At 42.6% G+C, this 12,829-nt stretch overlaps 1 protein-coding gene across 11 annotated transcripts in view; it reads right to left on the bottom strand.

Annotated features, from left to right (window-relative positions):
* Mub (poly(rC)-binding protein mub) overlaps positions 1 to 12,829 on the bottom strand; it is a 183,227-nt gene that overhangs the window by 16,264 nt on the left and 154,134 nt on the right. For 10 of the 11 annotated variants that reach the window (XM_076774530.1, XM_076774535.1, XM_076774539.1 and 7 more), the window contains 3 exons: positions 9,770 to 9,866; positions 8,603 to 8,882; positions 4,603 to 5,394 (listed from right to left, as the gene is read on the bottom strand). In XM_076774530.1, the coding sequence (XP_076630645.1) occupies positions 5,016 to 5,394; positions 8,603 to 8,882; positions 9,770 to 9,866 (756 nt within the window). In that variant the 3' untranslated portion in view covers positions 4,603 to 5,015. Of the gene's footprint in view, positions 1 to 4,602; positions 5,395 to 8,602; positions 8,883 to 9,769; positions 9,867 to 12,829 lie in introns of those variants that run through there. The other variant, XM_076774540.1, reaches the window with a different exon arrangement.

Here is a 12,829-nt window from a genome sequence, read left to right as displayed (position 1 = left end):
CCAACGGTTCGTAAAAAAAATGGGAAAAGTGTCGATTAACGGGACTACAAAGGAGCGGATGGTGCTTACCAAAGACGGGCAGGAGCCTGGGTCAAGTTGGTTGAACTCTCCCTTTCTCTACATCTTTTCTGTACGAGTCTCTCTCTCCACTCTTGGTACGTTTGTACATGCACGTATGTACACACACAACATATATATACATACATGTATGTACGGTTGCTATATATAGGAGTGACAGTGTGTTACCACGTGTCGCTGCCGATCGACAGCAGTAAACACGTGGGAGAAGAACATTTTTGCGTGAACGTGACAAAGTCGCGTTCCTTTCGAAGTGGGTACAATAGAACGTCGATAATTACACGAGAATTTCGTTCCTTTCCTTCTGTTGACACTGGAAGGGATGGTCAGTTAGCGACAATAACAATTGGATCGGGTATGGTCGTGTTGCGATTGCTAGGAGTGGAGTTGGGAATTCAAGGGTTGGTCACTCAGTACAGAATTCAGTTAGATATGGAGATGGTCACTTAGCATTTATGAAGTAAATGGAATATGATCACTTAGCCACAAATGAAGTACAAGATAGAAGAAATGGATATGGAATGTGTAAAGCTGAAGGTGGATATTAATCACCTAGCAATAACTAAAGTTCGAAATGTATGGAATGTGTAATGAATAAAATGAAAGTGAATGGGATGAACTAGCTACCAATGTGTGAAGTTGATGGTCATTTAATAAGTGCAGTGGGAGATGAAAGGGAGGGTCGCCTAACAACGAGTGATGTTGGAAAGAACCGGGAGTTGTAGTGACCACAGACAGTGAGGATGCACTATGCAAGGGCTTCTTATCGATTACCTTGACAATTACATGGACCTCTATACTTGCAGTTGAAATTAGCCTCGTTTCATTTTGCAATTATCAATGTTCTACTGTACGTCGAAAAAATTCACCGTTCAAGTAATCATTTTCAAGAGTTACACTTTTTTCTCGTTGAAAGCTAGGCCCAGACCTAATCGACGGGTAACATGAAACCGGAACTGGGACTCGAGATTCTTTTTTATGAAAATGCGACAATTATGCATCGTTCTTGTAATTATCGCGACTCTCGTTTGTCTGTCAATAATGAAGTGCTCGAGGTCCTGTTACGCCATATTGCGTTAGACCTCTAACTAAAGAATCAATGTTCGAGTTCTATAAAAAGTGACCGACTCTGCAAAGCTATTAGATATATGACAGATAAAAAAGACAAAACTGCAACAGTTATACAAATTATTACACGTAAACAGGTATCATTCATTATTATTCATTTCTCAATCATACATAGTTTGTCACTTGACCCGCCATTCGTTTCACGAACTATTTAACGACTTCTGTTCGTTAAGAAATAGTTCTCGACCCAAAAAGACAAGCAAACGAGTCCGAGTAAATCGAAATATTAAAAAGATATTGCAATTTTGTTGACAATCGATGCGAGGCGATTAGTTGAAAGCGACATGATTCTGTCTAGTCGTCGAATAGGTGCACGATCATCGCATTTTCTCAAATCTCTCGTCCCGCGTCCGACGATTCGGTCTGGCTCCTATGCGTAGCATCTTTTGTCAAACGGGCTGGTTCGCCTCGTTTCAAAAAGGAGGTAGCAACAATAAAATGCAGCACGCCAGAAACGTGGTCGCGCAAGGTACTGCAGAATTAGTCCTCCAGAGAGGCTGGATCGATGGACGTATAAATAACAAACGCGTGCAGAAGCCTGGATGCATCATCAGGCCTTGGGTTTATCACTCGAGTCTATTTTGCTCGTTTCGAAAACAAAAAAAAAAAAGAAACCCGTTAGAGTGCATTGCGAGACCCCGTTCGGAGAAAGGCCGACATGGTTTCTTCTCGTATTGTATTAAACACGCCTAGCTTTATTTAACAAGGTGATACAGGATAGCTAATGTCTGTTAAGCACACAAGCTCTGCGACATCGTTATAGAGACCAATATACAATTGAAGACTAATTACCTACAAAATCCTTGTGTATACTCTTTGAATCTTGATCAACCTTCCGTTTCTCGCGCTACGATGTAACCTCTAAATCCTTGTTTCGATCCCGCGGGAATCGCCGCTGACGTGTGAAAAATCATTATTGTCTCGACGAGAAAACAAAATGGGGCGAGACTACGGAGTGGTACAGAATGAAGAACACAATAAGCAATATTATGATACGAGGGACGCGACATCGTGTGTTCGCGATTCGTCACGCGTGGATCTTCGATCGGCCGAAACGATCTCTTGTTTTCGTGCCCGTTTGCCGATGGATCACATTGACGAAACGATCGTCGAACGATCCGCGATCACGATCGTCGCGTCGAATTCGGTATACGAGCGATATAACACCCGATCGTAAATCTACACCTGATTGATCACTATATGCAAGTACTTCCTCGCTACAAACTAGAAATTGAGCACACATTGATCTGGGCGCTCTCACGCAGCCGGATCGTTTATCGAGAACGGACGATTTCGCATCTTTTCTTCTTTTCCGATTCTCCGCGAAGAAAAAACCGTCGATCTTAATTTTCGTTGCACCGAAATCACGGTAAAACGTCCCTTTTCGACGTTTCTTCGTTCATCTTCTTTTAACACCGTCACACGTACGACTAAGAAGAAAAGACGTTTGATGCGCGGTCGAGTACAACTACGATTTCATCGAGAGAAAAAAAAAACAACAAAACACACGATCCGTTTCCTCTCGTGTACTGTGTGAGTTCGTGTCTCTGTGTGTACGTGTACAAGTGTGTATGCGTGTATACGTATACGTCTAAAACGTCGGTTACGCTAATTATCTGAACTCGCTGAAAAATCGTTACTTTCTTTCTATCCGGTACATATATATAATCGAGCGTGTATCCTCGTGAATGATTACGTTCTGTTTATTGTATATAATTATATATCGTTACAATAAAATGACCACTATTGTAAATTCATTGATTACTTGGTAAATCGAATATATAAATTTATGTTCACTGACGACATTCGATAAAGCTACCCCACGAACGAGGTACGATTAAGCTCTCGGGATTATTCTTCTGTCTCTCTATTCTGTGTCGGTCGGTTCTATGGACCATATATCGAAGGAAGTTTTGTCGTCGTTTCTAAAGCACGTTACATGATTACGACACGGTGCATCTACACACGACGCCATTACGTCTGTTAATGTATTTCTTTCTCTCTTATTTCTTTATATGCGCATTCTTCGTTTATTCTTTCTCCCTGATAAAGGCATAATTGAAGATAAGGAAAAACAAAACGATATATATATATGTATATATATAATTTTCTCTCATGCACCCCTAAACGTTGTTTCTCTACTCTCACGTTCGTTCAGTTCACTCGCGCCAATACACCTCTCTCAATTCAATTGGTCGGCTATAACTACGAGAAAAAATTACATCGGAAACCCTAACGCTAGTAAGAAGATGTTTTTTTTCATCAAACATTAATCAATTCATCGTAATTGTATTTATATTTATATATATATATATATACGTATATATAAAAGGCTGCTTTGCGACGGTGCACAAGCAGTCGCGTCCTCCGAGTCGCGCGGAGAAACGAATGAAAAATTACTTTAGACGGTATCGCACGATACTATAGACTTAAAAAAAGTGGAAGTAAGAAAGAAATGTAAAAAAAAAAACAAAACAAATTGTTAAGGAAAAAAGAAATCATCGACACATTATCCCTCGCACAAATTTGCGCGTCGGATAGAGACACGCCATCACGATTACGCGGACTCGGAGGACGTGTCGCGCTAGTATGAACGGTCCGAAGACTTAGCATCGGATCTCGCACCGGAAAATGCAAAATTCGAAAAACCATCTACGTTAAATTTTAAATAAAAAAAGGATAAAGAAAATGAAATTGAATATTGCTTGTGGAATGAGCAAATCTAATGGTTCTTATAGTCGATTCGAACAATTAATTAGTTTCTAAATATACTGATTCTACGTTAGATCTTGCTTATTTCGAATTTCTATTGGAGTAAAACTATACAACCCCATTGATTTTCGATCGTGTTTATTTTCACTTCATTTTGTTTCAAATAATTTTGTTATTATATGCGGAGATAAAATGTTTCCGATTTTGCAGGACATTAACGAAAATGTAGGATCTCTTTCGGAATCGATTCCTCGCAAGAAAATAAATCGAAAAGTCTTATGCCACTTTGTGATCTGGCGTTTAGTTACCGAGATATAAGCAACTGAAGTTCGTTGATTGGGATTTCTAACATGCGCCATCTTGTTTCGGACTGCGCATGCGCTCAAATACTTCGACTGCTTATATTTCGATAACGAAGTTTCAGATTGTAAAATAGAAAAGGACTTTTCGATTTGTATTGGCATTAGGAGTCATTCTAAAAACTGGTTCTACATTGTGAATCTTGGTATACAATAAATTTTGTAAAGAATCTCCCTTTTCCTCAATATCTAATAACAAACCTAATGTTTTTCGATTCTTCGTGAGATTTATCGTACACCGACGAAGATGGATCAAAATAGTTATCGTTTCATATTAAATATACTAAAATGAATGAGTGCCAAGAAATTATTCCACATTTCGGTCTTACTTTTCAACGAGAAATAGCCTCCGTATAGGACGCGCCTTTTACGGGACATAGTTAGAAACGAATCGACTATAAGAAAAAAAACAACGATGTTCGTTTCAGCGACGAGTTAGAAAGAGGACCGACCACGGGGACGAACTGGCGTCCCCGTCGTCGGCGTGTCTTACCCTACATGTTAATCATCGTTATCACCCATCGAGGAGAAGAAGTCCGTGAAAAAACCCCGTAGTTCGATCCTTAGCCAAGTCTTGAATCCGGACTCGCGCTACCCTGGCGTCCGTACGCACATTTCTCCGATGTAAATTTCGTGTTCCGTGTGGTGGTCGTGGAGTCGGTGGTGGTGATGAGTAATGCGTGTTGAATGTGTAATGATCCCTCTGACGCGTCTCTCCGTAGGTGGTCGTCCGCTGGTTCAGTACGGGTTGTACTTGGTGCGCTCGGATTTGAATTTCCCGCTGTCGGTGGGTCCCGGTGCGCCAGGGCTACGTAGCCTCGGCGTGAACTTGTGCGATCGGTGCACGCCGGTTGTCTGGACCGGAAGCGCGGATGCAGCTGCGCCAGCAGCACCACCTAGCAATTCCGTGAGTCCGCCGAGGGCGGTGAGGCTAGATAGGGCGTTGAGGGCGCCTGGCTTGCTTAGCAGCTGAGCCAAGGGAATGGCGCTGGCCAAGGGAGAGGCATTGGTAGTGGTGGTAGAGGGAGAAGCACTGGCTCCGGATGCCCCGGGAGTGGTACCGCTGCCAGGGGTTTGGGTATTTTGGGCCTCTAAGTTAGCTTTCTGCAATTCAACACTGGGGAAAAGACACAAAATGTAAAAAGGTGAGGGTGGGAACGTTCCTCTAAAACGATGTGTGTGTGTGTGTACGTGTCTATGTGTGTATGTGCAATTGTGTGTTCTATGTTCTAGTGTGCGTTTTCTGAGACAGATGAGAAGAATCAGTGACAGAGATAGAAACGGAAATGAAAGATAAACGTAAAGGTGGCGCGCGAAAGAGAGAAAGAGAAGATGATAGAAATAAAAACCGGGCTGCTAGAAGTAAAGAGTTATCGATTAACGGAACAGCAGCGTGAAAGTCGGAACAGAAAATAAAAACGGAAAGAAAGAAATCAAGTCGCAAGGTTTAAAAGGCTTCAGAGAGTTATGGCACAGGTGCTCTATGGAGCGTGATACTCTCACGTACACCGGCTACGTGGTGGTTCGTGGGGGAACGGAGCCTGTCGCATCGGGTCGCGTTATGGCACACTGAGATCACCGCAGACACCGGAAGTTCCGTTGGTCGAACGGTGAATCGCGACCAGCCAAATTACGCCCCGACGCGGAACACGCGCTGCAAGGAGCTGCCACAAAGAGGGACTTGTATTCGCTCGAATCATAGACGATTCATTCAAAACGACTACGGGTACCGAATGGGGTCTTCACGACCCGCGACGAACGAGACAACAGAAATTCTACCACCGTTCGCGAATACATCGTCCATTTTTCTGGCACAGCAGAGCCATAGTCCGTCGCCACGATACACGATGTACGAAGAAGCAGGAAGCGGAATGATTCCTCGACGATCTGTTCGTCAGAGCGGTATCGCATCAAGGATACTTTGATAAAGCGACAACGTGCGGTTTCGTGGAACGCATTATAGCTCTGCGGAGTCACTGAAAAGCGGAAATCAAACTAAACGGGGCGCAGGACTCGCACTCTGCCAAGAACGACATCGGCTCGTCGCAAATAATTGGCTCGTGAAACACGTAGACGCGATTGGTTGGGCGGCAGAGTGCAAGTCCTGGCCCGCGGGAGTGCTGGATATGTAATAATCATGGCTACCAAGTTATGAGCAGGTACAAGAAGTATCGGGGGGATGATGAATATTCTGTCGCTATTAAATGCAGTAGTAAATTATGAGTGACAATCTGGAATAAAATATAATGGATTATAATTATAACGTGGGGGGAATAGTGTGAAGGTTTTTTCGACTTGCGTTTCGAGCGGCTGATAACTTGGACACTCATTTTGCTGGTCGTGCTAATTAGGGTGGGTCGGGGGGTCTGGTAAATTTCTCTTTTTTTGTTTTGGTTCTTTTAGAAGGTTGGCAGACGCGTTATAGGACGCGTTCAATCTCCTCGAATCTCGTCGACGACTACGTTAACATCGTTCAGCATTCAAGTGTCGCCGTTGTGAGAATGGTATCGTTAGTCCCATAACACGATTTTAGGAAACAAACAGATCTGCATCCGTAGACATTCACTAACGAACATTTATGGGCACGCAATGATAACAACAGCGGGAGGGTGAACGTAAAAATCAAAAATATAAAAATGCATCAACGGAGACCTTTGGCGAAAGCTGTCTCTTTCTAGCTTCCTTCGTCCATACTCAATTTCATTTAACATTACGAACGATCTACCTTCTATTGCATTTCATTTTATTCCCTAGAAAAGAAACTATTTATACGTTCATGGAGTAATTAATCCTTTGCACCTAGGCTCTTTTTGATAGAATGTCAGACATAGCCTGCAAGAAATTAATAGTTAAGTTGCTAAATTTTCTGGATTACTAAATGTCTCTACAAGAAATCTATAAACTTGCTCAGCAAATTTTACGCGGACTGTGTTTTTATTGAGCTTCCAATCGGTTATACTGTGCAATAGAGGGTCGAATTAATCTTTCCTTTCGATAAATTAATTTGTTTTCTTTATTGGATGAAAAATATAATCGTTAGGTGCGATCGAAATTTGGGGATCAAAGAAGCAACGAGGAGAATAGAGACCTTCGCCAAAGGTGGATCTCCGATCGGAAAGAAATTCTGGAACCGTCGAACGATCGAATCGAAAGGAGGAACTTGTGATGCTTTTGCTTGCACGGGACTCTTCAGGATTGATCGTAATCAACGGAACGACGTAGCTGGAATCGTTCGACTATACGTGTCGTTTCTGTCGGTTATGTTTACTTGAAAGGACAGCCAGCGACAATGGGAAACAGATGTTGAGCGGAGAATATGTTCTGCAGGATACTCGGGGTACTGGACCTGGAAAGCAGGACCTGGAAATAAAGGATTAAGATCCTCTTCCGCCGTGGATAAGACGAAGGTGTCTTCCGGCGACTCCGCGTAGACGTTGATCCCTCGTTCGCTGCGCTGCGACGTCTTCTGTGCTATGGTATAACCTTACGACTACGATATATCTCACCTGTTACGCTAGAGACCGAGGTGGCGTTACGATACTCTGCGCGCGCGAGAACATCAAGCGACGGAATATGATCTATCGGCCGTGGTTCCACGTGCAAGTTCTCTATGCAGTATCGCCACCTCTTTCGTGATATTCAGTCCGCTTCGACGCGCTGGTAGAACGACCCGAGCATTCGTTAACCGCCCTATCGAGCTATTTTTCCGCGACAAAGAATCCACGTTTTCTGACAAAAGTTTCACGGAGTCGTTAACCGGCGCGTCGTCGGCAGAGCCAACAGTAACAATAACAAACATGATAGGAGGTGTCGCGATGACGGCAATTCGACTATTCCCTTAGTCTCACTGATCACCTTCAAGACACCGAGGCTAAGAAAGGTCAATTACGGGGGGGAGGAACGAGTAACACAAAAACAGACGAGTAAGGGTGTATTGCCCGTCGAGGATCATAACGTGTAATCTACATCGGCGACATACACAATCCGAGGTGGCATGGCACGATTGCCGTTTTGATGAGAAAGAAAGAAATCAGAAAGATTGAAAGGTAGGGCTGGGGGGCTTCGGGGGTTGGGGAGTAATGTATCGCGATCTAGCGCAAAACGTAGCCGGGACGAGTTCGACTTGTTTCGATGGGAATGGAAGAGTTTGTTTTTTTTTTATCTTTCAAATAGAAAATAAATTCAATCGTAGGAACCTTGAACCGGTTTTTTTTCTTTTTTTTTTCTTTTTTTGCTGAGGTGTAAAGATCAGGTCCAATGTTCATCACGGACCCTGTCTTCGATCTCGGTAACCACAGCGAGCGCTCTGGCCCCGCGGTACTCACCTCATGTTGATGAGATATTGTGCCAATGCCACGGCGTCCGGATTCCCTGTTATGGTGATCGTACGATCCGTGGCTGCGCCCTCCCTTTCCTCGCAGTTACTGATTCTGATCATGGCACCGGAGATCTGACGGATCTCGGCGATCTTGGTGCCACCCTTCCCGATGATACAACCGATCAGCTCGTTTGGCACGGTCATTTCGTGTGTCTGATTGTTCGCCGCTGGTTGTTGTCTGTTTGTATTGCTGGTGCGTAGTTGGCTACCGGCAAGCGCTGCCAGGGCTAACAAACAAACAGTTTTCTCGATTTAAGAACATTTAAATTGACTTGTAAACATTATCAATATAGAATCAAGCAGATAAATGATCATAAACGTGTATATATAATAGATACAAAATCAAGGTAACCTCTTGCAAAAGAATTAGAACGTTATTTTTTTTGGATACATGCAAATTCATGGATCATTTATGTGAACGACACAACTGTACCTAACTTATAATAGAGTATTACATTTCTCGAAAAGGCAGGTTTATGGAATTTAAATTTTACAGACTTCTCTACTGTACCAATCCATTCTACTCTACTTTCTTAATTTTTTTTATCATCATTACGGAATTCTTTCTATTATCTTTTCGCTACAATGGCTTCTTCTATTTGTAGCTGAAGCTGAAGAGAATGTCCCTGAATGGAATTCAGATTTAGTGGAAATTTATTTCGTTACTGCCCCATAAACTAATATTAAATATCACGGGCGAAAAAGCCTCTCTAATATCGTGAAGACCACTCAGGGGAATTTTCTACACTTCTTCGCAGTACTTCTGGTCCCGAATACAGTAGAACCTCGATGATTGCACGAGACCCTCCTTTGCTGCACCGTGTCTGGTAAAAGGAGACGGTCGCTTAGCAACGGATGGAATTGGAGGTGGAAGGGATGGTCGCTTGGTAACGAGTGGAAGTTGGAGCTAACACGTGGCAGTGATCATAGGTAGTGGGGATGTAGTATGTAATTGGGTCTTCTTATCAGATCAGTTACCTCGATCGTTGCAGGATTTTTCAGGTCGTTTTTCTGCAAACATCGAGGTTCTACCGTAAACAGTTCATTAAAGAAGCAAATGCACTGTAAAGTGATATCGTTAGTATCATGGCCGCTCGACGAAACGTTATCTCACCTGCTGGGTTAAGTCCACCGGTATTAGCAGGTGTGGCGAGGCCTCCAAGGCCCAGAGCCGCGAGACCAGCCAGTGGATTGCTCCCAAGTTTGCCCATCTGTAACAACGACGAAGACATCCATCGCTCAACAAAAACACGTGCCGCCGCTCAAGGATCATTAGAGTGCTTCAGGGGTATGCGAAGACATCGATAAATATATAATCTAAAAGGATAGTATTAATCTGCCTGCTTCCTCGTGTGTCTCACAATCGAGGATCGTTGATTAAAGGAACCATCGAAGACGTAAAAGTAAAAAATAAACAAGGTAAATAAAAGAAATCGTCATTCGAATAAGTAAATGCGAATCGAGAAAATTGTCTAGGTTTGATCCTCCTCCGATGATCTACCCCCATCGATCGTATTTGGATTCTACGGTCGTGTCGGAGCGCGAACTTCTCGAGCAATGTCTGTTCCATAGTTTCCGGGCCACGATCTCGACCAGCAGGACGTCCCGACTTCCTGCGACCGATCCAAAACGTTTTTCGTGTCTATTCTGCACTCGCTGGTCTCCTAAGAGCACACCGAACACGATCAGACTCTGACAACTAACCGATTAAATCGGATCGTACAAAACGCTATGATACTGACGTTCCCACCGTATCTCGCTGCTGATTCGAGTTTCCTGTTTGCTAATTCCGTCGATCAGCCTCGAACGATTCGTTCGGGGAAAAAATGGATGAATTTCGTGACAACAGTCATTGTCACGATGGCACAGCGAGGAAAGTCAACTACCGATGCCAGAAGTAGTATTTTTCTATTTTAACTTGTAGAAATGAGTTACTCGACAGTGTGTATAGCAAAATGTACAGATTTGTACTCTGGAGATCACGTTGCTCTATTTGGGGGGCCGGAAGTCGTGGAATCCGGGGCATTTACGATCTGGACAGAGTGTACCAACGATCGACGAGAACCTACCGAAGAACGCTCGGTGAAAAGTGGAACAACCTCGAGGGCTAAGGGGGCAGAGTTAGATAGAGAGAGAAATGAAGGAGAGAAGAGAGCGCATGACAGCATGCATCTACGTATCCGACTCGAAACGGAAATAAGACATTTTACAATGGTTCGGTTCGAGCAGCATGCCTGAACGACAATTGAATTAAACCGCTGTTGGTCGCGGTGCCATTTTCTTGGTTACCGGGTAACTGGTTATGCATTTTCATCTGAATTAACGGCGAAAACGAGTTCCGCGCCGATTGCCCGTTTTCTCCGAGCGCATTAGAATTTTATTCGTAATCCTCGCAACGGGAGAGAACAAAACAACTCAGAATTGAATAGAACGAGCTGACCCATTTTCTATTTATACCGTTTGCATATTAATTACAAGAGACATCCACTGGCAATTAATCCGGTCGGTCAATGTATTCTCGGGCTGACTTCAGACTTTTAATAGCGTTTACGAAACTTGACAAATTTCAATGTGAATTACTCGTAGTTACTGATCGTTTATTATATAGTTCGTCGTGACTCTTCTTTTAATTAAATACCATGTCTTGCTTTTAGTTAATCTTACGTCTAAAACTGAAAAGAAATACGGTCTGTGGTATCGCAAATTTAATTTGTTTGACTGTAATTAGACTTTTTCACATAATCACTGAAGCCAATTGACTTTAGAAACTTGAACTAGAAACGCATTCGGTATTTTGAGTCCTGATAATACTGCTGTATTAAATGCATGGTAATTATGTAAATTCTATTAGTATAAACATAAGGCATGCATTAACTTAATTTCAAAGAATTTACTTTTTACATAATTTCTTCTAATCTTAATGTTTTTAAAAAAGTTTAAAATATTTGTCTGATCATTTTCTACATTTTCTTTTCGGATACCTACATTATTTGTAAATAAATTGAATAATTTCTTGTACAATTATCATGCAACTTCTGTAAAAGAAAGCTTTAATTTTGATAGTTGACTATTTTTATTGTATTTTTTTAGTAAAATTTTTAGTTAGACATTATTTTCTATTTACATTCTTATCTGAATCGTGTACAGGGATTTTCATTTGTGTGTCAGCTCGTCTGAATTTCCTTTTTCAAGTGGACAAATTAAAATCGAGTCCATTCAATTTTCAAAATACTCAATTATTCGATACATACACAAAAAGTATGAAGCTAACTCATTATACTCATGCCATAGCTTTAATGCTATTACAGCTCAAATTCGCTCAGCATCGACCACTCTAAAGATTAATAACGATAACCTCATAATTACCAGAAAACAATGCAACGCAACGAACCAATGTAAAACGCTAATTACGTCGGAATTTCTCTGCAGAGTTCAAACGTGAAATAGAAACTGCAACAACTAATAACTACGATCGTAATATCCGTATGTAAATGCATACCCATGACGAATGATCTTAAACCAGACTATATGAGTCGGGAACAAAAACAAAAACATACAAATAAGAGAGAAAAAAAAGAAATAAAACAAAACATTGCATTCTCTCTTGTTCCTTGTCGTGATGAGGATCGAAATGGCGGGGTTAAAGATCTAGGATTCTCTTCGTGTATGTATAACTGTGTCCTAAAACATGAAAACCGAAGGTATGATTGGTCTTCTATCTGCAATATCATCTAGACTAGCCTATGTGCACGCGGTATAATTACACATTACGTATACCATGTGTCTTTGCAAATGGCGCTCTATGGTCGGATCGAAATTCTTTGGTCGCTCGAGGTCGCGTCCCCTCCATCGTGAACTTCTCGATTCGCGCCTGCGCGGCGGCGCGAGGCGCAGAAGCGGTGGGGAGGCGAAACATTGCGGGTGGGGAGGATCACCCGATGACCTCGAGCGGCCAAACGATTCCGATCTGACCTGCGATCGACGTTCCACGCGTCGAACGGCGTTTACGGGTCGCGTTTCGGAAAATCAAACGACATGATCTTCGCAACGTGACTTCTACCCTGCTTAAGATGGTGGAAACGTGATGTAAGGGCAGCCCACCCTCGCGCGAACTCTTAGATTCGTAGCTAAAGAGAGTGCTGGAAGCCATGCTGTTCTAAGTTAGGATGACGAG

The sequence above is a fragment of the Colletes latitarsis genome, chromosome 10, assembly GCF_051014445.1.
Source record: "Colletes latitarsis isolate SP2378_abdomen chromosome 10, iyColLati1, whole genome shotgun sequence".
NCBI lineage: Eukaryota > Metazoa > Arthropoda > Insecta > Hymenoptera > Colletidae > Colletes > Colletes latitarsis.
Note: the sequence above shows the minus strand (reverse complement) of the source record. Positions and strands in the feature narration are given on the sequence as shown.